This window comes from Oncorhynchus tshawytscha, linkage group LG05 (assembly GCF_018296145.1).
Source record: "Oncorhynchus tshawytscha isolate Ot180627B linkage group LG05, Otsh_v2.0, whole genome shotgun sequence".
NCBI lineage: Eukaryota > Metazoa > Chordata > Actinopteri > Salmoniformes > Salmonidae > Oncorhynchus > Oncorhynchus tshawytscha.
This window is the reverse complement of record NC_056433.1, coordinates 30733225-30758476: the sequence shown is the minus strand read 5'-3', so window position 1 is coordinate 30758476 and position 25252 is coordinate 30733225. Positions and strand designations below refer to the sequence as shown.

General features: G+C 48.7%; 1 protein-coding gene across 1 annotated transcript in view; it reads left to right on the top strand.

The window, feature by feature from the left end:
- LOC112247856 (gephyrin) overlaps positions 1 to 25252 on the top strand; it is a 140883-nt gene that overhangs the window by 108598 nt on the left and 7033 nt on the right. The window contains 9 exon segments of the mRNA XM_042321800.1: positions 577 to 639; positions 2697 to 2739; positions 3340 to 3477; positions 22312 to 22404; positions 22836 to 22891; positions 23580 to 23699; positions 24114 to 24172; positions 24486 to 24607; positions 24610 to 24638. Coding sequence (XP_042177734.1) covers positions 577 to 639; positions 2697 to 2739; positions 3340 to 3477; positions 22312 to 22404; positions 22836 to 22891; positions 23580 to 23699; positions 24114 to 24172; positions 24486 to 24607; positions 24610 to 24638 — 723 coding nt within the window.

Below are 25252 nucleotides of genomic sequence, written 5' to 3'. Positions count from 1 at the left end.
TCTCTCTCCCTCCTGTCTCTCCCATCCCCTCCTGTCTCTCCCTTTCTCCCATCCCTCCTGTCTCTCCCTTTCTCCCATCCCCTCCTGTCTCTCTCTCCTCCTGTCTCTCCCTTTCTCCCATCCCCTCCTGTCTCTCTCTCTCCCTCCTGTCTCTCCCATCCCCTCCTGTCTCTCTCTTTCTCCCATCCCCTCCTGTCTCTCCCTTTCTCCCCTCCTCCCCGTATCTATCTTTCTCTCTCTCTCTCTCTCTCTCTCTCTCTCTCTCTCTATCGTTCTCACTATCTCTCTCGCCCTTTTTCCCATCTCGTTCTTTCTCCTCCTCTTTTCTCTACCCCTCTCTCTCGCTCCCTCTTTCTCTCCCTCTCTCTCCTCTCTTTCTCTCTCTCAACCTCGTCACGTTCCCTCTCTCACACACTCCCCCCTTACCCTATCCCTTCCCCCTTCTGCTAGCAGTCGATTGTTGTTCCTTGTGTCTCGCTCTCTTGTTGTCTCTGTTGTTGTGTTGTGGTACAGTACTGATGCATCTTGGGAGTTGATGTTCACTGATGCCTGTGATGATGCTTTATCTCCTACTAGCTCCAGTGTAGGTTGGAGGGGCTTAAAGATGATCGCAGGACCCATAGGACCTTCAGCTCTCGAGTAACTATCCCCCCCCATCAATGAGGAGTTGCCGCCCTCCGTTTCTAGCTTTCTCTCTTTTTTTCTGTCTTTCTTGCCCTCTCTCTTTCTCTCTCTCCCTAACATGCTCTGCTTTTAGTATCTGTGTCTGGTGTTGCAGAATGTCTGTAGACGTCATCAGTTTGCTCCAGTAGTGCACACTCTCTCTCTCTTCCTTTCGCTCTTTCTCTCTCTCTCTCTCTCTCTCTCTCTCTCTCTCTCTCTCTCTCTCTCTCTCTTTTAGTTCACTAGTTTAGCTGTAGTCTTGTCTGGTTCATTTTGCTTTTCTCTCGGCTATGGGACCACATCCTGCTATCCCTCCCTCCCCTCCATCCCCCCTGTCCCTCTCTCCTGCCTCTGGCTGTGCAGTACCCAGCGGTGTTGCAGTAGTTGTAGGGGGGGGCACATGTTGCAGAGCCACATAGACATGGAGCAGATAAGACAGACAACCAGACACGCAGGCATACACAGACAGACAGACAGACAGACGGAGAGGTAGGCAGGTAGGTAGGCAGGTAGGTAGGTAGGTAGGTAGGTAGGTAGGTAGGTAGGTAGGTGGGAGACAGAAAGAAATAGAGACAGACAGACAAGTAGACAAGTTGGCAGACAGGTAGACAGGAGACAAAACGGAATAGAGACACACATAATTTCTGAGCTAAAACTGATCGTAATCCGCCACCCCCTCAACACACACACATTCACATAGAGTGTGTGAGGCCTGTACTTACTGTACCGCCTCACTCTAACCATTCCCTCTGTCTAGCTACTCTTCTGCGTTAGTTGAGCGTTAGCTTATCGTTCCCATAGAGTCAGATGTGTTCAGAGAAACGCAGCCCTCCTGCTCCACGTCTGAGCAGCCACTATCAATACTGCTGTTACTGCTCTTAATATATCTGTTATTGTCAACGTTGAATCAATATGGATGTTGTTGCCTTTGTCCACTTTATCTGTGAATTTAACTCATCTATCTTAGCTAAATCAAACTAATCCAGGTATATCTGTGAATTTAACTCATCTTTCTTAGCTCAGTCAAACTAATCCAGGTATATCAGTGAATTTAACTCATCTTTCTTAGCTCAGTCAAACTAATCCAGGTATATCTGTGAATTTAACTCATCTATTTTAGCTCAGTCAAACTAATCCAGGTATATCTGTGAATTTAACTCATCTTTCTTAGTTAGCTCAGTCAAACTAATCCAGGTATATCAGTGAATTTAACTCATCTATTTTAGCTCAGTCAAACTAATCCAGCTATATCTGTGAATTTAACTCATCTATTTTAGCTCAGTCAAACTAATCCAGGTATATCTGTGAATTTAACTCATCTTTCTTAGTTAGCTAAGTCAAACTAACCCAGGTATATCTGTGAATTTAACTCATCTATTTTAGCTCAGTCAAACTAATCCAGCTATATCTGTGAATTTAACTCATCTATTTTAGCTCAGTCAAACTAATCCAGCTATATCTGTGAATTTAACTCATCTTTCTTAGCTCAGTCAAACTAATCCAGCTATATCTGTGAATTTAACTCATCTTCCTTAGCTCAGTCAAACTAATCCAGCTATATCTGTGAATTTAACTCATCTATCTTAGCTCAGTCAAACTCATCCAGCTATGTTTTTGAATTGAGCTAATCTGTTTTAGCTCAGTGAAATTATTCCAGCCGCTATCACTGTATCAAGCAAGACAAGAGGCACTTGAATTAGTATTACCCGTGTGACTTACAGTGCTGCTATGTCTGTGAGATTGTATGCACCATATAAAAGAGGATAATGATACGAGGTCAGGAAGCGGAAGACGTCTGTATGGAAGGGCAAAGAGCAAGATAGGTGTAGTGTCACAAACCTCTTTCTCGGTCACTTTTTGACTGTTGAGTAAACATCTCATCTTTCAAAGGTGTCGAAAAGGCAACCTGCTCTATAAAAATCTCATTGTGTCTCTTTTTTTCTCTCTCTCTCTCTCTCTCTCTCTCTCTCTCTCTGTCTCTCTCTCTCGTTCTCTCTCTCTCTCTCTCTCTCTCTCTCTCTCTCCTTCGCCAGGTGCAGTCACGATACAGCAGCAAAGAAAACATCCTAAGATCAAGTAAGCACTCTGCCACACGCCCTTAAGATGCGAGTTAGAGCTTCCCCTGTAAGCAGGACAATTGTTTGTGCACGTCTATGTGTGCGTGTGTGTTCATACATGAGCATTCGTGCATCCCGTCCGCGCACACGAGTGATGTTGTGCCAGGGGCTAACTGAGGCCCATGTTCACAATCTGAAATAGGCTGTGGAATCGTCAGTTTATAGGACCGGGAATTTGGTCAAGAGAAATCCGTGCACTGTAGCTTCTCTTCTCTGTGCTGCTAGGCAGAGAGAAGAGAAGGCTTTGTTCTTCCGCTTGCCTTTGGAATTCTTCCGCTGCTGTTATTAGAAACAACATCTATCTATCTATCTATCTATCTATCTATCTATCTATCTATCTATCTATCTATCTATCTATCTATCTATCTATCTATCTATCTATCTATCTATCTATCTATCTATCTATCTATCTCTCTCTCTATCTATCTATCTATCTATCTATCTATCTATCTATCTATCTATCTATCTATCTATCTATCTATCTATCTCTCTCTCTCTCTCTCTCTCTCTCTCTCTCTCTCTCTCTCTCTCTCTCTCTCTTTCTTTCTTCTCCCGTCAGGTCACAGTGCAGTGGACATCACCAAGGTGGCACGGAGACACCGCATGTCCCCGTTCCCCCTCACCTCCATGGACAAGGCCTTCATCACTGTGCTAGAGATGACCGCCATCCTGGGTACTGAGATCATCAACTACAGAGGTGAGGAGGGGAATGCACACACACATAAGCTATAAAAGTGAATACACAAATACTGTACACATACATGAAAGTATGGAGGTGAGGACACACACACATACACACGTCAACTACACAACACACATGTCACACACACACACATACACACATACATGCACAAATCAGCACACATATCAACTAGTCTGTATTGTGTATGGTCAGCATGATGAGTACATCTATCAATCATCTATTACAAAGGTCAGGCAGTAGAGTGAGTCATCCACTGACTACATCATATTACTGTATATATCACCTTACGAACACATCAACTATAGATGCAGAGGTTGTAGAGGGCTTCACCTCCCACCCCCTCAAACTCCCCCAGGCTCGAGTGTTAAAGTCCAACAAGTACTCCAGTCCTCCCCCTTGCCAGTCCCCAGTCTCTGCCGTCAACTGCAGTGGTGGAAACAGTGGTGGCACCTCCCCCTTTGGCCGCTGAAACACCCACTTACCATTTCAGACAGTGCCACCTAGACCTCCCCCAGGAATCTCTCAAGCAGCCTAAAAGATGTTAGTCCTGTTTGTTGTGCCAGGACTTCCAGGGTTTTCCACCCCTCCCCCCAGCAGCCGCCGGTCACTGAGCCTTAGTAAACTCGCTGCCATCAGTTGCTTCTGTAGGATGGCTGGTTGAACTAATCTCAAAAGAATGGTTGGATTGTGGAAGATAGGCTCAGGCTCCACACCCCCTTCTCATGTAGGTCTTAGAAGCTGCCAGGCCCTCAACACCGCAGAGTAAAACTCAGAGAGACCTGCTGTACTCAGCCTCTCCAGCCTCATGCGGAACAGCTGCTGGTCCAACCGTAATCTGCCAGCTCTCCTCAGCAGTGCGCATGCTGGTTCCCTCCAGCCGACATCAGTATGGGTACAGCAATCTCTGCACTGCCTTTAGTCAGAATGCAGCCACCCTGCTCTCCAGTTCCCCCAGGCCCTGTCCTCCTTTGTGGATGGACATGTACAACACTGTCGCATTCAGCCAGTGATGGCCGAACCAGAAAAAATCCTGCATCTCCCCCACCACAGAGGTCACCCGCCCAACAGACAGGTGTAGACAATGCATACCCTTGGCTTCACCACTCGGTCTTTCTAAACCAAATAAGAAGGAGCTGGGAGCATCCATCTCCTTGAGCATGTAGAACCTAGCTCTTACAAGTGCTCCCTTTGCTTTAACCTGGAAAAAACTGCCCAGGTTCCTACATAATTCAGCTAAATTAGTCTGGAGGTCTACATTGCCTTGCCCCACCAGCTCTACCTACACTTCATTGATACTATGCTCGAGTTCCCCCAATACTCTCCTAGCCTCTGAGGATGAGAGAGCTGTTTACTGTTGACAGAAAAGCCGAATTTGGACTTTTCCCACATCCTACCATTGACTCAGAGACACATACTCCACTCTTTGCTTAAAACCTCAGCAAAAAGTGGCATCTTGTAAAAGCTTTACATTAAACTTCCAATTTGATGCCTGCCGAAGCCCTGGTAAAATAGACAACTGAGCCATGGTTATGTGGTGACCCGAAAAATCCACCGGGAGAATGGTAGCTCCCATAGCCTATTGCTCTGATTCCTGGACATGTAAAAACTGATCCAGTCGGGCTGCACTCACCCTAGTCCTAAAGACGTTTACCAATGTATACTGTCTAGTGTTGGGATGTCTAGTTCTCCAAACATCCACAAGATCAAACTGCTTAATGAAGTCCCTGAACCCCCACTGAGCCTGATAGAGTCTCCTCCCCATTTCTATCTTTCATAAAATCCATCGTACAGCTCCAGTCGTACAGCTACAGAGTTCCTGTTTAAGACACCCAAACAGAAGCCCCCTCTCTCTCCCTGTGTTAGGCGCGTGCACATTTATAAGGACAAAACCCCTGTTGTTAATTTCTGATTTTACTACAAGCAGTCTACCCCTGCACAAAGGAGCACATTTTTCTGCCACACCTGCACTAACATTTGTTCCATGGCTCAGCACACTTGCCATTTTCCACCAGAGCCCCCAATCTACTTCATTCACCACATCACTAAACAACACCTGTAGTTTTTTTGTTTTACATATTCGCCCAACAGACTCCTCTTTCCCACATCTCTGGGGCAATTTATATTGAGTGAGCCTACCCGAAGAGTCTCCATAAGAAGTGGGAGAAAAGCCAGCAAAGAAAGAGACCAATAGCAAAGTGCTAGAAAGAAACTATACATCTAAACAGTGTCTAAAGGTCGACCCTTACGCACGGTTCTGACCCACTTCCTCAACCTAAAACGTTTCCTGGGAGAGAGGACACCATGCCCCTCATTTTTCATAGCGTGTTATACGATTTTACAAACAGCTTGACACCCTCCTCAACCGCCCGTAGTCACTTGCCCTTCCCCACTATACTCTCCTCATCCAATAGCATAACATGTCTAGGCATAGCATGACTAGACCCAGCCTCATCTACAACACCATCTACAGCATGACTAGACCCAGCCTCATCTACAACACTATCTATAGCATGACTAGACCCAGCCTCATCTACAACACCATCTACAGCATGACTAGACCCAGCCTCATCTACAACACTATCTATAGCATGACTAGACCCAGCCTCATCTACAACACTATCTATAGCATGACTAGACCCAGCCTCATCTACAACACCATCTATAGCATGACTAGACCCAGCCTCATCTACAACACTATCTATAGCATGACTAGACCCAGCCTCATCTACACCACCATCTATAGCATGACTAGACCCAGCCTCATCTACAACACTATCTATAGCATGACAGACCCAGCCTCATCTACACCACCATCTAGAGCATGACTAGACCCAGCCTCATCTACAACACTATCTATAGCATGACTAGACCCAGCCTCATCTACAACACTATCTATAGCATGACTAGACCCAGCCTCATCTACAACACTATCTATAGCATGACTAGACCCAGCCTCATCTACACCACCATCCATAGCATGACTAGACCCAGCCTCATCTACACCACCATCTAGAGCATGACTAGACCCAGCCTCATCTACAACACTATCTATAGCATGACTAGATCCAGCCTCATCTACAACACTATCTATAGCATGACTAGACCCAGCCTCATCTACAACACTATCTATAGCATGACTAGACCCAGCCTCATCTACACCACCATCTATAGCATGACTAGACCCAGCCTCATCTACAACACTATCTATAGCATGACTAGACCCAGCCTCATCTACAACACTATCTATAGCATGACTAGACCCAGCCTCATCTACAACACTATCTATAGCATGACTAGACCCAGCCTCATCTACACCACCATCCATAGCATGACTAGACCCAGCCTCATCTACACCACCATCTAGAGCATGACTAGACCCAGCCTCATCTACAACACTATCTATAGCATGACTAGACCCAGCCTCATCTACAACACTATCTAGAGCATGACTAGACCCAGCCTCATCTACAACACTATCTATAGCATGACTAGACCCAGCCTCATCTACAACACTATCTATAGCATGACTAGACCCAGCCTCATCTACAACACTATCTATAGCATGACTAGACCCAGCCTCATCTACAACACTATCTATAGCATGACTAGACCCAGCCTCATCTACACCACCATCTATAGCATGACTAGACCCAGCCTCATCTACAACACTATCTATAGCATGACTAGACCCAGCCTCATCTACACCACCATCTATAGCATGACTAGACCCAGCCTCATCTACAACACTATCTAGAGCATGACTAGACCCAGCCTCATCTACAACACTATCTATAGCATGACTAGACCCAGCCTCATCTACACCACCATCTAGAGCATGACTAGACCCAGCCTCATCTACAACACTATCTATAGCATGACTAGACCCAGCCTCATCTACACCACCATCTAGAGCATGACTAGACCCAGCCTCATCTACAACACTATCTATAGCATGACTAGACCCAGCCTCATCTACAACACTATCTATAGCATGACTAGACCCAGCCTCATCTACAACACTATCTATAGCATGACTAGACCCAGCCTCATCTACAACACCATCTATAGCATGACTAGACCCAGCCTCATCTACAACACTATCTATAGCATGACTAGACCCAGCCTCATCTACAACACTATCTATAGCATGACTAGACCCAGCCTCATCTACAACACTATCTATAGCATGACTAGACCCAGCCTCATCTACAACACTATCTATAGCATGACTAGACCCAGCCTCATCTACAACACTATCTATAGCATGACTAGACCCAGCCTCATCTACACCACCATCCATAGCATGACTAGACCCAGCCTCATCTACACCACCATCTAGAGCATGACTAGACCCAGCCTCATCTACAACACTATCTATAGCATGACTAGATCCAGCCTCATCTACAACACTATCTATAGCATGACTAGACCCAGCCTCATCTACAACACTATCTATAGCATGACTAGACCCAGCCTCATCTACAACACTATCTATAGCATGACTAGACCCAGCCTCATCTACAACACTATCTATAGCATGACTAGACCCAGCCTCATCTACACCACCATCTATAGCATGACTAGACCCAGCCTCATCTACACCACCATCCATAGCATGACTAGACCCAGCCTCATCTACACCACCATCTATAGCATGACTAGACCCAGCCTCATCTACAACACTATCTATAGCATGACAGACCCAGCCTCATCTACACCACCATCTAGAGCATGACTAGACCCAGCCTCATCTACAACACTATCTATAGCATGACTAGACCCAGCCTCATCTACAACACTATCTATAGCATGACTAGACCCAGCCTCATCTACAACACTATCTATAGCATGACTAGACCCAGCCTCATCTACACCACCATCCATAGCATGACTAGACCCAGCCTCATCTACACCACCATCTAGAGCATGACTAGACCCAGCCTCATCTACAACACTATCTATAGCATGACTAGATCCAGCCTCATCTACAACACTATCTATAGCATGACTAGACCCAGCCTCATCTACAACACTATCTATAGCATGACTAGACCCAGCCTCATCTACACCACCATCTATAGCATGACTAGACCCAGCCTCATCTACAACACTATCTATAGCATGACTAGACCCAGCCTCATCTACAACACTATCTATAGCATGACTAGACCCAGCCTCATCTACAACACTATCTATAGCATGACTAGACCCAGCCTCATCTACACCACCATCCATAGCATGACTAGACCCAGCCTCATCTACACCACCATCTAGAGCATGACTAGACCCAGCCTCATCTACAACACTATCTATAGCATGACTAGACCCAGCCTCATCTACAACACTATCTAGAGCATGACTAGACCCAGCCTCATCTACAACACTATCTATAGCATGACTAGACCCAGCCTCATCTACAACACTATCTATAGCATGACTAGACCCAGCCTCATCTACAACACTATCTATAGCATGACTAGACCCAGCCTCATCTACAACACTATCTATAGCATGACTAGACCCAGCCTCATCTACACCACCATCTATAGCATGACTAGACCCAGCCTCATCTACAACACTATCTATAGCATGACTAGACCCAGCCTCATCTACACCACCATCTATAGCATGACTAGACCCAGCCTCATCTACAACACTATCTAGAGCATGACTAGACCCAGCCTCATCTACAACACTATCTATAGCATGACTAGACCCAGCCTCATCTACACCACCATCTAGAGCATGACTAGACCCAGCCTCATCTACAACACTATCTATAGCATGACTAGACCCAGCCTCATCTACACCACCATCCATAGCATGACTAGACCCAGCCTCATCTACAACACTATCCAAAGCATGACTAGACCCAGCCTCATCTACAACACTATCTATAGCATGACTAGACCCAGCCTCATCTACAACACTATCTATAGCATGACTAGACCCAGCCTCATCTACAACACCATCTATAGCATGACTAGACCCAGCCTCATCTACAACACTATCTATAGCATGACTAGACCCAGCCTCATCTACAACACTATCTATAGCATGACTAGACCCAGCCTCATCTACAACACTATCTATAGCATGACTAGACCCAGCCTCATCTACAACACTATCTATAGCATGACTAGACCCAGCCTCATCTACAACACTATCTATAGCATGACTAGACCCAGCCTCATCTACAACACTATCTATAGCATGACTAGACCCAGCCTCATCTACACCACCATCTAGAGCATGACTAGACCCAGCCTCATCTACAACACTATCTATAGCATGACTAGACCCAGCCTCATCTACAACACTATCTATAGCATGACTAGACCCAGCCTCATCTACAACACTATCTATAGCATGACTAGACCCAGCCTCATCTACACCACCATCTAGAGCATGACTAGACCCAGCCTCATCTACAACACTATCTATAGCATGACTAGACCCAGCCTCATCTACACCACCATCTAGAGCATGACTAGACCCAGCCTCATCTACAACACTATCTATAGCATGACTAGACCCAGCCTCATCTACAACACTATCTATAGCATGACTAGACCCAGCCTCATCTACACCACCATCTATAGCATGAATAGACCCAGCCTCATCTACACCACCATCTATAGCATGACTAGACCCAGCCTCATCTACACCACCATCCATAGCATGACTAGACCCAGCCTCATCTACACCACCATATATAGCATAACTAGACCCAGCCTCATCTACACCACCATCTATAGCATGACTAGACCCAGCCTCATCCACACCACCATCTATAGCATGACTAGACCCAGCCTCATCTACACCACCATCTATAGCATGACTAGACCCAGCCTCAAATACACCACCATCTATAGCATGACTAGACCCAGCCTCATCTACATCACCATCTATAGCATGACTAGACCCAGCCTCATCTACACCACCATCTATAGCATGGCTAGACCCAGCCTCATCTACACCACCATCCATAACCTGAGTAGGCCCAGCCTCATCTACACCGCCATCCATAACCTGACTAGACCCAGCCTCATCTACACCACCATCTATTGCATGACTAGACCCAGCCTCATCTACACCACCATCTATAGCATGACTAGACCCAGCCTCATCTACAACACCATCCATAGCATGACTAGACCCAGCCTCATCTACACCACCATCTATAGCATGAATAGACCCAGCCTCATCTACACCACCATCTATAGCATGACTAGACCCAGCCTCATCTACACCACCATCTATAGCATGACTAGACCCAGCCTCATCTACACCACCATCTATAGCATGACTAGACCCAGCCTCATCTATACCACCATCCATAGCATGACTAGACCCAGCCTCATCTACACCACCATCCATAGCATGACTAGACCCAGCCTCATCTACACCACCATCTATAGCCTGGCTAGGCCCAGCTTCATCTACACCACCATCCATAGCATGACTAGACCCAGCCTCATCTACACCACCATCCATAGCATGACTAGACCCAGCCTCATCTATACCACCATCTATAGCATGACTACACCCAGCCTCATCTACACCACCATCTACAGCATGACTAGACCCAGCCTCATCTACACCACCATCTATAGCATGACTAGACCCAGCCTCATCTACACCACCATCTATAGCATAACTACACCCAGGCTCTGCTATCTATGTCTCATGGCCCCTTGCAAGTTGACCTCGATTTCCGCCACTGGCGCTTGTATCCTCACCTTGTCTATGGGCTTTATGTGAGCATGCAAAGCTCTTATGCCCCAAATCCCCACTCAAAGCACCTTATACTATCTGTGAAGGCAAACCCTGCGTAGAGCCTCTCCCCGAGCCTCACTTTAAAATACACATTTAACTGTTACTCATTGTTGTTCAGAAACAAGAAGTATTGCCTCCTGAACGAAACAACATGCTTAATGGCATCTGCCTGAAATCCTGCCGACAGTACATGAAAACTGATAGCAAACTTACCAAACCAACTCAGCTCTTTCCGGATCTGATCATCCATAATAAACAGAGGTAGATTCGCAACTACCACCCTAGTCGAAGGAGTCGAAACCAGGAGACCCAGAGACTCACAGACATAAAGTAAGTGACCATTACCTAACTTAGCACTACATGATCAGTAGCTCAACAGTGTGGTCCTAGGATGGTGGGTTTGATTTGGTTTGACCAACCGTATGTAAAATTGTAATTGGATTAAAGCGTCTGCTAAATAACATTATTCATATTACCATAGAATGTCGGTGGTACACAACAGACTTGTAGCACCTAGTCAGGTTCAACCACCTCACTGACAATATGAACTACACATGACAGGGTTTAAGCTGACTCTGGCTCTTGTCTGCAGGCTTAGATGTTACACACATACTCTGAGTGTCATATTACAGTGTACAGACACATTCAGAGGAGTATAAACACACTGATCCTGGAGCATGTCTGTCCCCCTAGCTCTTCCTAGGACACTGCCCTCAGGGCCTTCGTCAGAGTGCCTTAGGGCCGTGGTCACCCCCCTGGCTGTGTGACATCAGTGTGGTGGTGGTGACACAGACCTGACATGGGGCAGGACACAGGACACACACTTACACACTCACACACTTCTGATTCAGTTCTGTGCTCATCATGACTAATAGAACAGCTATGGTGGTGTGTTCTCTCTCTTTTCTCCCAGTAAAGTGATGTTTCATGTTGTTTTGGGGGAGGGTGTTTCAGGATGGAACAGCTCCCGTGCTGGTGGGGGGAGGAGTGTGTGGTGGGGGGTGGAGAGGGGTGTGCGTCAGGGGAGGAGAGGGGAGAGGGGTGTGTGGGTCGGAGGGCAGGGAGAGAGATAGATGTGTGGTGGGAGAGGAGGGGGCATGGTCCGTGTGTGTGCTTGATGGAGCTTGTCTTAGCTTGTCTAAGCTTGCCTGGCACAAGACTATCAATTCATTGAATAGTCCCAAAAGTGCAAATCCACTCACGTCCCAACATCTGGCACTGCAGACTCAATCAAATGCTTGAAGTATTTGAAAGATTTGGAACATTAATTGAACCTACTCTTATGTGTGTGCGTGCATATGTGCATGCTTGTGGCGTATGTGTGTATCCCAATCCTTAGCTCTCCGTCTCATGTAAGTCATTGATATCATAGCTCAGATTTCACATTAACAGCCACTTAATAATCACAGGAAGACACACACACGAGAGTCTGTGTTTGTGTGTTTCCTTGTATGTTTGTTCCGGTGTGTGTGTGTTTGTTTGGATGTGTGTGTTTTTTAGGTTTGGGTGTATATGTGCATGTGCATGTGTGTGTGTGTGTTTGTTCAGGTGTTTGTGTGCGTGTGTGTGTGTTTTTCTGGTCAGGTGGTGAGTCACCCACAGAGATCCTGATGAGAGGTGTCACACTCTCTCTCTAACACACACACCTCTGGCACATATGTCTCTCCGTGTCTTCATCTGAAACAGATGCCCTCTCTCCCTCCCCTCTCTCTCTCCCTCTCTCCCTCCATCTGTCCCTTCTCTCCCTCCCTCTCTCCCTCTCTCTCCCTTCCTCTCTCTCCCTCTCTCCCTCTCAATTCCATTCAATCCCTCTCTCCTCTCCCTTTCTCTCCTTCCTCTCTCTCACACCTCTCCCTTTCTCCCTTCCTCTCTCTCTCCTCTCCCTTTCTACCTTCTCTCTCTCACTCATCTCCTTTCTCCCTTCCTCTCTCTCCTCCTCTCCTTTCTCCTTCCTCTCTCTCACTCCTCTCCTTTCTCCCTTCCTCTCTCTCACTCCTCTCCCTTTCTCCCTTCCTCTTTCTCCTCCTCTCCTTTCTCCCTTCCTCTTTCTCTCCTCTCCCTTTCTCCTTCCTCTCTCTCACTCCTCTCCCTTTCTCCTTCCTCTTTCTCCTCCTCTCCCTTTCTCCTTCCTCTCTCTCATACCCTCTTCTCTCCCTTTCTCCTTCCTCTCTCTCACTCTCTCTCCTTTCTCCTTCCTCCTCTCTCACTCCTCTCCCTTTCTCCCTTCCTCTTTCTCTCTTCCCTTCTCTCCTTTCTCCTTCTTCTCTCTCTCCCTCCTCCCTTTCTCTCTTTCCTCTCCCTTTTTCCTTCCCCTCTCATACCCTCTTCTCTCCCTTTCTCCTTCCTCTCTCTCACTCCTCTCCTTTCTCCTTCCTCTCTCTCACTCCTCTCCTTTCTCCCTTCCTCCTCTCACTCCTCTCCTTTCTCCCTTCCTCTCTCTCCTCCTCCCTTTCTCCCTTCCTCTTTCTCTCCTCTCCTCCCTTCCCTTTCTCCTTCCTTTCTCCTTCCTCTTTCTCACTCCTCTCCCTTTCTCCCTTCCTCTCTCTCTCTCCTCTCCCTCTCTCCTTTCTCCTCTCCTCCTCTCTCCTCCTCTCCTTTCTCCTTCCTCTCTCTCACTCCTCTCCCTTTCTCCCTTCCTCTCTCTCCTCTCCTCTCCCTTTCTCCTTCTCCCTTCCTCTCTCTCCTCCTTCTCCCTTTCTCCTTCCTTCCTCTCTTCCTTTCTCCTTTCTCTTCCTCTCCTTTCTCCCTTCCTCTCTCTCACTCCTCTCCTTTCTCCTTCCTCTCTCTCCTCTCCCTCCTCTTCCTCTTTCTCCTCCTCTCCCTTTCTCCCTTCCTCTTTCTCCTCCTCTCCCCTTTCTCCCTTCCTCTCTCTCACTCCTCTCCCTTTCTCCCTTCCTCTCTCTCTCCCTCTCCCTTTCTCCCTTCCTCTCTCTCACTCCTCTCCTTTCTCCCTTCCTCTTTCTCCCTCCTCTCCCTTTTCTCCCTTCCTCTCTCTCACTCCTCCCTTTCTCCCTTCCTCTCTCTCTCCCTCTCCTTTCCCTTTCTCTCTCTCCTCCTCTCCTCCCTTCCCTTCCTCTCTCCTTTCTCCTTCCTCTTTCTCCCTCTTTCTCCCTTCCCTTCCTCTCTTCTCCTCTCCCTTTCTCCCTTCCTCTCTCTCACTCCTCTCCTTTCTCTTCCTCTCTCTCTCTCCTCTCCCTTTCTCCCTTCCCTCTCTCTCACTCCTCTCCTTTCTCCTCCTCCTCTCTCTCCTCCTCTCTCCCTTTCTCCCTTCTCACTCCTCTCCTTTCTCCTCTCCCTTTCCTCCTTCCTCTTTCCTTTCTCCTCTCTCCTCTCTTCCTCTTCTCACTCCTCTCCCTTTCTCCCTTCCTCTCTCCTTTCCCTTTCCCTTCCTCTTTCTCACTCCTCTCCCTTTCTCCCTTCCTCTCTCTCATACCCTCTTTCTCCCTTTCTCCTTTCTCCCTTCCTTTCTCCTTCCTCTCTCTCACTCCTCTCCCTTTCTCCCTTTCCTCTCTCACTCCTCTCCCTTTCTCCTCCTTCTCCTCCTCTCCCTTTCTCCTTCTCTTTCTCACTCCCTCTCCCTTTCTCCCTTCCTCTCTCTCACTCCTCTCCCTTTCTCCTTCCTCTCTCTCCTCCTCTCCTTTCTCCCTTCCTCTTTCTCCTCCTCTCCCTTTCTCCTTCCTCTCTCTCCGACCTGGCTCCTTTCTCCTTCCTCTCTTCTCCTCCTCCTCTCCCTTCCTCTCTCTCACTCCTCTCCCTTTCTCCCTTCCTCTCTCCTCCTCTCCCTTTCTCCTTCCTCTCTCTCCTCCTCTCCCTTTCTCCTTCCTCCTCTAAATAATCTCCCTTTCTCCCGTCCTCTTTCTCACTCCTCTCCTTTTCTCCTTCCTCTTTCTCACTCCTCTCCTTTCTCCCTTCCTCTCTCTCCTCCCTCTCCCTTTCTCCCTTCCTCTTTCTCCTCCTCTCCTTTTCTCCTTCCTCTCTCTCTCCTCCTCTCCTTTCTCCTTCCTCTCTCTCCTCCTCTCCTTTCTCCCTTCCTCTCTCTCCTCCCTCCCTTTCTCCTTCCTCTCTCTCACTCCTCTCCCTTTCTCCTTCCTCTCTCTCACTCCTCTCCCTTTCTCCTTCCTCTCTCTCACTCCTCTCCCTTTCTCCTTCCTCTTTCTCCTCCTCTCCCTTTCTCCCTTCCTCTTTCTCCTCTCCCTTTCTCCCTTCCTCTTTCTCCCTTTCTCCTCTCCTCTCACTCCTCTCCTTTCTCCCTTCTCTCTTTCTCCCCTTTTCTCCTTCCTCTTTCTCTCTCCTTCCCTTTCTCCTTCCTCTTTCTCTCCTCTCCTTTTTCTCCTTCCTCTCTCACTCCTCTCCTTTCTCCCTTCCTCTCTCTCTCTCCTCTCCCTTTCTCCTTCCTCTCTCTCTCCTCTCCTTTCTCCTTCCTCTCTCTCCCTTTCTCCCTTCTCTTTCTCCTCTCTCTCCTTTCTCCCTTCCTCTTTCTCACTCCTTCCTCTCTAATAATCTCTCTCTCCTCTCCTTTCTCCCTTCTCTCTCATACCCTCTTCTCTCCCTTTCTCCCTCTCTCTCTCACTCCTCTCCCTTTCTCCCTTCCCTTTCTCTCTTCTCTCTCTCCTCCTCTCCCTTTCTCCTTCCTCTCTCTCCTCCTCTCCTTTCTCCTTCCTCTCTCCTCCTCTCCTTTCTCCTTCCTCTTTCTCTCCTCTCTCCTTTCTCCCTTCCTCTTTCTCACTCCTCTCCTTTCTCCCTTCCTCTCTCTCTCCTCTCCTTTCTCCCTTCCCACTCTCCTGGATCTTCTCTCCTTTCTCATTCCCTCTGACTCTAAAGATATCTGTCCTTTCTCCCTTCCTCTCTCTCCTCCTCTCCCTTTCTCTGTCCTATTTTCTCCTCTAAAAGGACTGTAAAGATATCCTCTCCTTCTCCCCTCCTTTCTCTGTAAAGATTCTCTCCTGTGTTTCTCTGTAAAGGACTTTCTCCCTTCCTCTCTCTTCTCCTCTCCTTTCTCCTTCCTCTATCTCACTCCTCTCCCTTTCTCCCTTCCTCTCTCTCCTCTCCCTTTCTCCTTCCTTTCTCTCCTCCTCTTTCCTCTCTCCTCCTCTCCCTTTCTCCTTCCTCTCTCTCCTCATCTCCTTTCTCCCTTCCTCTTTATCCTCTCCCTTTCTCCCTTCCTCTCTCTCATACCCTCTTCTCTCCCTTTCTCCTTCCTTTCTCACTCCTCTCCTTTCTCCCTTCCTCTCTCTCCTCCTCTCCTTTCTCCTTCCTCTCTCTCCTCTCTCCTTTTCCTCTCTCTCTCTCCTCTCCCTTTCTCCTTCCTCTTTCTCACTCCTCTCCTTTCTCCCTTCCTCTCTCTCACTCCTCTCCTTTCTCCCTTCCTCTCTCTCCTCCTCTCCCTTTTCTCCTTCCTCTTTCTCACTCCTCTCCCTTTCTCCCTTCTCTCTTTCTCTCCTTTCTCTGCCTTCTTTCTCTCTCTCTCCTCTTTCTCTCTCACTCCTCTCCCTTTCTCCTTCCTCTTTCTCTCCTCTCCTTTCTCCTTCCTCTTTCTTCCTCTCCTTTCTCCTTCCTCTCTCTCCTCCTCTCCCTTTCTCCTTCATCTCTCTCACTCCTCTCCTTTCTCCTTCCTATGGCTCTCCTTCCTCTCCTTTCACCCTTCCACCTCCTCCCTTTTCCTCTTCCTCTCTCTCCTCCCTCTCCTTTCTCCCTTCCTCTCTCTCACTCCTCTCCCTTTTCTCCTTCCCTTTCTCCTCCTCTTCCTTTCTCCTTCCTCTCTCTCCCTTTCTCCTTTCTCCTTCCTCTCTCTCATACCCTCTTCTCCTCCCTTTCTCCCTTCCTCTCTTCACTCCTCTCCTTTCTCCTTCCTCTCTCTCACTCCTCTCCTTTCTCCCTTCCTCTCTCTCTCCTCTCCTTTCTCCTTCCTCCTTCCCTCCTCTCCTTTCTCCTTCCTCTCCCTTCCTCCCTTTCTCCCTCTCTTCACTCCTCTCCTTTCTCCTTCCCTTTCTCCTTCCTCTCCTTTCTCCTCTTTCTCCTCTCCCTTTCTCCTTCCTCTTTCTCCTCTTCTCTCCCTTTCTTCTTCCTCTTTCTCACTCCTCTCCTTTCTCCTTCCTCTCTCACTCCTCTCCTTTCTCCCTTCCTCTCTCTCTCTTCCTTTCTCCTTTCCTCTCTCTCCTCCTCTCCTTTCTCTGTTCCTTCCTCTCTCTCTCCTCCCTTCACAGTTCCTTCCTTCTTTCTCCTCCTCTCCCTTTCTCCTTCCTCTTTCTACCCTCTCCCTTTCTCCCTTCCTCTGTTCCACCTCTCCCTTTTCCCTTCATCTCTCTATTCCCTCTTCCTCCTTTCTCCCTTCCCTCTCCACCTTCCTTTCTCCTTCCCTCTCTCACTCCTATCCTTTCTCTCTTTCTCACTCCTCCCTTTATCCTTCCTCTTCTCTCTCTCCTTTCTCCCTTTCCTCCTCTCTCTCCTCTCTGTTCCTTTCTCCCTTCCTCTCTCCCTTCCTTTCTCCTCCCTTTCTCCCTTCCTCTTTCTCTTCACTCCTCCCTCCCTTTCTCCCTTCCCTCTTTCTCCTCTCCCCTTTCTCCCTTCCTCTTTCTCAGCCCTTTCTCCTTCCAGTTCTCCTTTATACTCCCTCTCCTTTCTCACTTCCCCCTCTTTCATACTCCTCTCCTTTCTCCCTTCCTCCACCTTCTCCTCCTCTGTCCCTTTCTCCTCTTCCTCTTTCTCCTCCTCTCCTTTCTCCCTTCCTCTCTTCCTCCTCTCCTTTCTCCTTCCTTTCTCTCCTTCCTCTTTCCTCTATTCTCCTCTCCTTTCTCCCTTCCTCTCCCTCATCTCTCCTCTTCCTTTCTCCACCTTTCTCAGCCTCTCTCACTCCTCTCCTTTCCCTTTCCTTCTCTCCTCTTCTCTCCTTTCTCCTTCCTCTCTCTCACTCCTCTCCTTTCTCCTTCCACTCTCTCTCAGCTCCTCTCCTTTCTGTTCCACTCCTCTCCTCTCCTTCCTTTCTCACTCCCTCTCCTTTCTCCCTTCCTCTCTCTATTCCAGTTCACCTTTCTCCCTTCTCCAATTCTCCTTCCTTTCTCCTTCCTCTCTAGCTCCCCTCTCCCTTTCTCCCTTCCTCTTTCTCACTCCTCTCCCTTTCCCCTTCTCTCTCTCACTCTTTTTTCCTCCCTTTCTCAAACTCTTCTCCTCTTCTTTCTCCCCTTTCTCCTCCTCTTCCTTTCTCCTTCTCTCTCTTTCTCCTCCTCTCCCTTTCTCCCTTCCTCTCTCTCACTCCTCTCCCTTTCTCCTTCCTCTCTCACTCCTCTCCTTTCTCCCTCTCTCTCTCTCCTCTCTCCTTTCTCCTTCCTCTTTCTTCCTCCTCTCCCTTTCTCTCTTCCTCTCTCTCTCCTCCTCTCCTTTCTCCCTTCCTCTCTCTCCTCCTCTCCCCTTCCTTCTCTTTCTCACTCCTCTCCTTTCTCCCTTCCTCTCTCCTCCTCTCCTTTCTCCCTTCCTCTCTCTCCTTCTCTCTTCTTCTCTCCTTTCTCCTTCCTCTCTCTCACTCCTCTCCCTTTCTCCTTCCTCTCTCTCACTCCTCTCCTTTCTCCTTCCTCCTCTCCTCCTCTCCTTTCTCCTTCCTCTCTCCTCCTCTCCCTTTCTCCTTCCTCTCTCACTCCTCTCCCTTTCTCCCTTCCTCTTTCTCCTCCTCTCCCTTTCTCCCTTCCTCTTTCTCCTCCTCTCCTTTCTCCTTCCTCTCTCTCCTCCTCTCCCTTTCTCCCTTCCTCTCTCTCATACCCTCTTCTCTCCCTTTCTCCCTTCCTCTCTCTCACTCCTCTCCTTTCTCCTTCCTCTCTCCTCCTCTCCCTTTCTCCTTCCTCTTTCTCTCCTCTCCTTCTCCTTCCTCTCTCTCCTCCTCTCCTTTCTCCCTTCTCTCTCTCCTCCTCTCCCTTTCTCCTTCCTCTCTCTCTCTCTCTCCTTTCTCCCTTCCTCTCTCTCTCCTCTCCTTTCTCCTTCCTCTTCTCCCTTCTCTCCCTTTCTCCTTCCTCTCTCTCCCTCCTCTCCTTTCTCCCTTCCTCTCTCTCTCTCACTCCTCTCCCTTCCTCTCTCTCCTCCTCTCCTTTCTCCTTCCTCTCTCACTCCTCTCCCTTTCTCCCTTCCTCTTTCTCGCTCCTCTCCCTTTCTCCCTTCCTCTCTCTCCTCCTCTCCTTCCTCCCATCCTCTTCTCCTCTCCTTTCTCCTTCCTCTTTCTCCTCCTCTCCTTTATCCCTTCCTCTCTCTCTCCTCTCCTCTCCTTCCTTTCTCTCCTTCTCCCTCTCTCTCTCCTCCTCTCCTTTCCCTTTTCTCTCCCTTTCTTCCTCTTTCTCCCTCCTCTCCCTTTCTCCCTTCCTCTCTCTCCTCCTCTCCCTTTCTCCTTCTCCTCTCTCCTCCTCTCCCTTTCTCCCTTCCTCTTTCTCACTCCTCTCCCTTTCTCCTTCCTCTCTCTCACTCCTCTCCCTTTCTCCTTCCTCTCTCTCTCTCCTCCTCTCCTTCCTCTTTCTCACTCCTCTCCCTTTCTCCTTCCTCTCTCTCACTCCTCTCCTTTCTCCCTTCCTCTCTCTCTCTCACTCCTCTCCCTTCCTCTCTCTCTCCTCTCCTTTCTCCCTTCCTCTCTCCTCCTCCTCTCCTTTCTCCCTACCTCTTTCTCCTCCTCTCCCTTTCTCCCTTCCTCTCTCTCATACCCTCTTCTCTCCCTTTCTCCCTTCCTCTCTCCTCCTCTCCTTTCTCCTTCCTCTCTCTCACTCCTCTCCCTTTCTCCTTCCTCTCTCTCTCTCCTCCTCTCCCTTCCTCTCTCTCCTCTCCCTTTCTCCTTCCTCTTTCTCACTCCTCTCCCTTTCTCCCTTCCTCTCTCTCACTCCTCTCCCTTTCTCCTTCTCTCTCTCCTCCTCTCCTTTCTCCCTTCCTCTTTCTCCTCCTCTCCTTTCTCCCTTCCTCTCTCTCACTCCTCTCCCTTTCTCCCTTCCTCTCTCTCTCTCCTCTCCCTTCCTCCCATCCTCTCTCTCACTCCTCTCCCTTTCTCCCTTCCTCTTTCTCACTCCTCTCCCTTTCTCCCTTCCTCTCTCTCACTCCTCTCCCTTTCTCCCTTCCTCTCTCTCACTCCTCTCCCTTTCTCCCTTCCTCTCTCTCACTCCTCTCCCTTTCTCCCTTCCTCTCTCTCACTCCTCTCCCTTTCTCCCTTCCTCTTTCTCCCTCCTCTCCCTTTCTCCCTTCCTCTCTCTCACTCCTCTCCCTTTCTCCCTTCCTCTCTCTCACTCCTCTCCCTTTCTCCCTTCCTCTCTCTCACTCCTCTCCCTTTCTCCCTTCCTCTCTCTCACTCCTCTCCCTTTCTCCCTTCCTCTTTCTCACTCCTCTCCCTTTCTCCCTTCCTCTCTCTCACTCCTCTCCCTTTCTCCCTTCCTCTTTCTCCCTCCTCTCCCTTTCTCCTTCCTCTCTCACTCCTCTCCTTTCTCCCTTCCTCTCTCTCACTCCTCTCCCTTTCTCCCTTCCTCTCTCTCACTCCTCTCCCTTTCTCCCTTCCTCTCTCTCCTCTCCCTTTCTCCCTTCCTTTCTACCCTCTTCTCTCCTTTCTCCCTTCCTCTCTCTCACTCCTCTCCCTTTCTCCCTTCCTCTCTCTCCTCCTCTCCCTTTCTCCCTTCCTTTCTCTCTCTCTCTCACTCCTCTCCCTTTCTCCCTTCTCTCCTTCCTCCCTTTCTCCCTTCCTCTTTCCTCCTCTCCTTTCTCCCTTCTCTCTCTCCTCCTCTCCCTTTCTCTTCTCTCTCACTCCTCTCCCTTTCTCCCTTCCTCTCTCTCATACCCTCTTCTCTCCTTTCTCCCTTCCTCTCTCTCCTCCTCTCCTTTCTCCCTTCCTCTCTCTCACTCCTCTCCCTTTCTCCTTCCTCTTTCTCACTCCTCTCCCTTTATCCCTTCCTCTCTCTCACTCCTCTCCCTTTCTCCCTTCCTCTCTCTCACTCCTCTCCCTTTTTCTCCCTTCCTCTCTCCTCCTCTCCTTTCTCCTTTCCTCTTCTCACTCCTCTCCCTTTCTCCTTCTCTTTCTCTCTCTCCCTTTCTTCTTCCTCTCCTTCCTTTTCTTTTCTCCCTTCCTCTCTCTCTACTCCTTTCTCCCTTCCTCTCTCTCACTCCTCTCCCTTTCTCCCTTCCTCTTTCTCTCCTCTCCCTTTCTCCCTTCTCTCTCTTTCTCCTCCTCCTCTCCTTTCTCCCTTCCTCTCTCTCACTCCTCTCCCTTCCTCCCTTCCTCTCTCTCACTCCTCTCCCTTTTCCCTCCCTTTCTCCTCCTCTCCTTTATCTCCCTTCTCTCACATCCTCTCCCTTTCTCCCTTCCTCTCTCTCTCACTCCTCTCCCTTTCCTCCTTCCTCTCCCTTTCTCCCTTCCTCTCTCTCACTCCTCTCCCTTTCTCCCTTCTCTCCCTTCCTCCCTTTCTCCTTCCTCTCTCACTCCTCTCCCTTTCTCCCTTCCTCTCTCTCATCTCCTCTCCCTTTCTCCCTTTCTCTTTCTCACTCCTCTCCTTTCTCCCTTCCTCTCTCTCACTCCTCTCCTTTCTCCCTTCCTCTCTCTCTCTCTCTCTCCCTCCCTCTCTCTCTCACTCCTCTCCCTTTCTCCCTTCCTCTTTCTCACTCCTCTCCCTTTCTCCCTTCCTCTCTCTCCTCCTCTCCTTTCTCCCTTCCTCTCTCTCACTCCTCTCCTTTCTCCCTTCTCTCTCTCACTCCTCTCCTTTCTCCCTTCCTCTCTCTCCTCCTCCTCTCCCTTTCTCCCTTCCTCTTTCTCCCTCCTCTCCCTTTCTCTCTTCCTCTCTCTCACTCCTCTCCCTTTCTCCCCTTCCTCTCCTCACTCCTCTCCCTTTCTCCCTTCCTCTCTCTCACTCCTCTCCCTTTCTCCCTTCCTCTCTCTCACTCCTCTCCCTTTCTCCCTTCCTCTCTCTCATACCCTCTTCTCTCCCTCTACGTTTTTTTTCTTACTTTTTTATTTTTCCCTCTGTCTCTCCCTTCCTACCTCTTTCCCTCTCTCTTCTCCTCCTCATCCCCTCTCTCTTGTCCTCCTCCGTCCCCTCTCTCTCTCTCTAGATGGGATGGGTCGAGTCCTGGCTCAGGACGTTTATGCCAAAGACAACCTGCCCCCGTTCCCCGCCTCTGTCAAGGATGGTTATGCTGTAAGAGGTATGTATTCAACTGTAATATATTGCAATGTAGCCTACACAACCACACACTACACTACACACACACACACACACACACACACACACACACACACACACACACATACTGTATACCACCTTATGTCATATTGTACTGTACTGCTGAATATTACACAGTACATGGCATGCTATCCCTCTCTCTGTGCTGATATGCCCTTCCTGTTTGTGAAGTCAGGAGGCACTACCCACTGAAACACGAGTCAGCTAAATGACACTCTTCCACAGTCACCCACTCACACACACATATCGTAGATACACACACACACACACACACACACACACACACACGGCATACACACACAGAGACACACATTGATAAACACGCAGCAGCATATACACACAATCATACGAACATACACACAGATGTAATTACATTTTATTTGATTTTTTTAGCGGCTGATGGTCCAGGTGACCGTTTCATCATCGGAGAATCCCAGGCTGGAGAACAGGTTCGCCCCCTTACACACACACACACACACACACACACACACACACCCTTACAGACAAACACACACACACTTACACTTCACCATTTCTATAACGTGACTACACACACAGCTACAAGCAACTGGCTGGAAACCCGCTTCATGTAGAGAAATATTGAAACACACACACATACAATTGTGGCATGGCTGCTAGACAGAGGAGGTGGATGTAAAACACTCCTTCAGAGCAGAAGTGTGTATGTGTGTGCGCGGGTGCGTGTGTGCGCGCGAGGAACACGCCCCCGTAGCGTAGCGACACAGTACTGACTCAGCATACTGAATTACCCGGCAACCCACTCACTCGCAGGTGGGCCGCCTGCCTGGCCTCGTTATACACGGTATCACACACACACTGATGCATGACACGAGAACACACACACAAACACACTGACACATCAATACACCACCTGCATGTCTGATGCGATATGTTGTTGTGCTGTTGCTATATGTCTGCCTGTGACTGGGAAACACAATAATACCTTACGCTTAGACACATACCAATGTTTTAGGATTCTAAGAGAGCCTAGGGGGACATTCTACAGATACGTTTGGAACATCTGTGTACGTCCGAGTGTGTGTCCATCATTTGCATGTGTGTGTGTGTGTGTGTGTGTGCGTATTTGACACCAGTCTCTTTCTCTCTCCCTTGCAGCCCACCCACACAGTGATGCCAGGCCAGGTGATGAGGGTGACGACGGGGGCTCCTATCCCCTGTGGGGCGGACGCTGTGGTACAGGTGGAGGACACAGAGCTGCTCCGCGAGTCTGAGGACGTGAGTCTCACCTTTGACCCCTGACCCTTAGCCCTGTGAAGAGGGACAGGGTTCATGTCCTAGCTTCTTCTAAGGAACTAGCAGTGTCTGTCTATTATCTGGGTATAAGGTCTAGACCCGTGACAATATAGTAGAAACTTACTAGGCCAGTGTCTAGGTCTGGAACAGTAGAGCCTTCCAACAAAAGACTTGGGCTAGTACCAGGATATAGTGTCTAGATCCAGGGGTTGGTTAGACAATGGTTAGACAAAGCCTAGTATCAGGTAGTGTCTAGCTGCTGAAGGCGTAGCGGCTATGCTGATTACCCAGGAACAGAGAATAGTGTTTAGTAGGGAGTCTTCTAGATTAGGGGACAGTAGTAAATGGTTGTGATGATGGCTCCTTACAGAATGTTTTGTCTTGTCTCCTTCTCAGGGCACCGAGGAGCTGGAGGTGCGGATCCTCGTCCAGGCCCGTCCAGGACAGGACATCAGGTGTGTGTGTGTGTGTGTGTGTGTGTGTGTGTGTGTGTGTGTGTGTGTGTGTGTGTGTGTGTGTGTGTGTGTGTGTGTGTGTGTGTGCGTGCATCAGTGGAGGCTGGTGGAGGGTGGGCTCATAGTAATAGCAGGAATGGAATAGATGGAACGGGATCAAACACATATTGCACATATGAAAACCACATGTGTATGTGTCTTTCTGTATGAAGTGTGTGAGTGTCTGTAGTTATTTGTCTGTAAAATGTGTGAACATATGTTTCAATGGTGTCCCTCTGAATCCTATCCCCTCCCGGTCTCCGCTTCTCTCCAGGCCCATAGGTCATGACATCAAGCGTGGGGAATGTGTCCTGTCCAAGGGAACCCACATGGGCCCCTCTGAGATTGGCTTGCTGGCCACCGTAGGGGTCACCGAGGTGGAGGTGCAGAAGTTCCCGTGGTGGCTGTCATGTCCACAGGCAACGAGGTGAGACAGACAGACAGACAGACAGACAGACAGACAGACAGACAGACAGACAGACAGACAGACAGACAGACAGACAGACAGACAGACAGACAGACAGACAGACAGACAGACAGACAGACAGACAGACAGACAGGCAGACAGACAGGCAGACAGGCAGGCAGACAGGCAGACAGGCAGGCAGACAGGCAGACAGGCAGGCAGATACACACACTTGGCTGTGTTTTTCCTGGTCAGGTCTCCAGCCTCCAGGCCCTTAATCATAGATGGAATGACATGAGGAAAAGAATCTGTTCAAAGTACTGTATTCGGACAGTCATAACAGTACATGAGTGAGCTGACCTGCACCAACCCAGGCTCCTGTTTTAAAGGCCCAATGCAGTCAAAATTCAGTTTTTCCTTTGTTTTGTATCAACAGCTAATGAAACTCACACTATAAAAGTGTGAGAACATTTAATCAGGGTTATTCCCTAATAGTTGCTGGTTGAAAATACAATTTACACATGACTTTCTAATCAGCAGGTTTTGCATGAGGGGAGTTTTGACTGGCCTGTTGACACCAGGGTAGGGTTGATTGGCGGGAATCCGGCATTTACTGATATATAACTGGATAAATA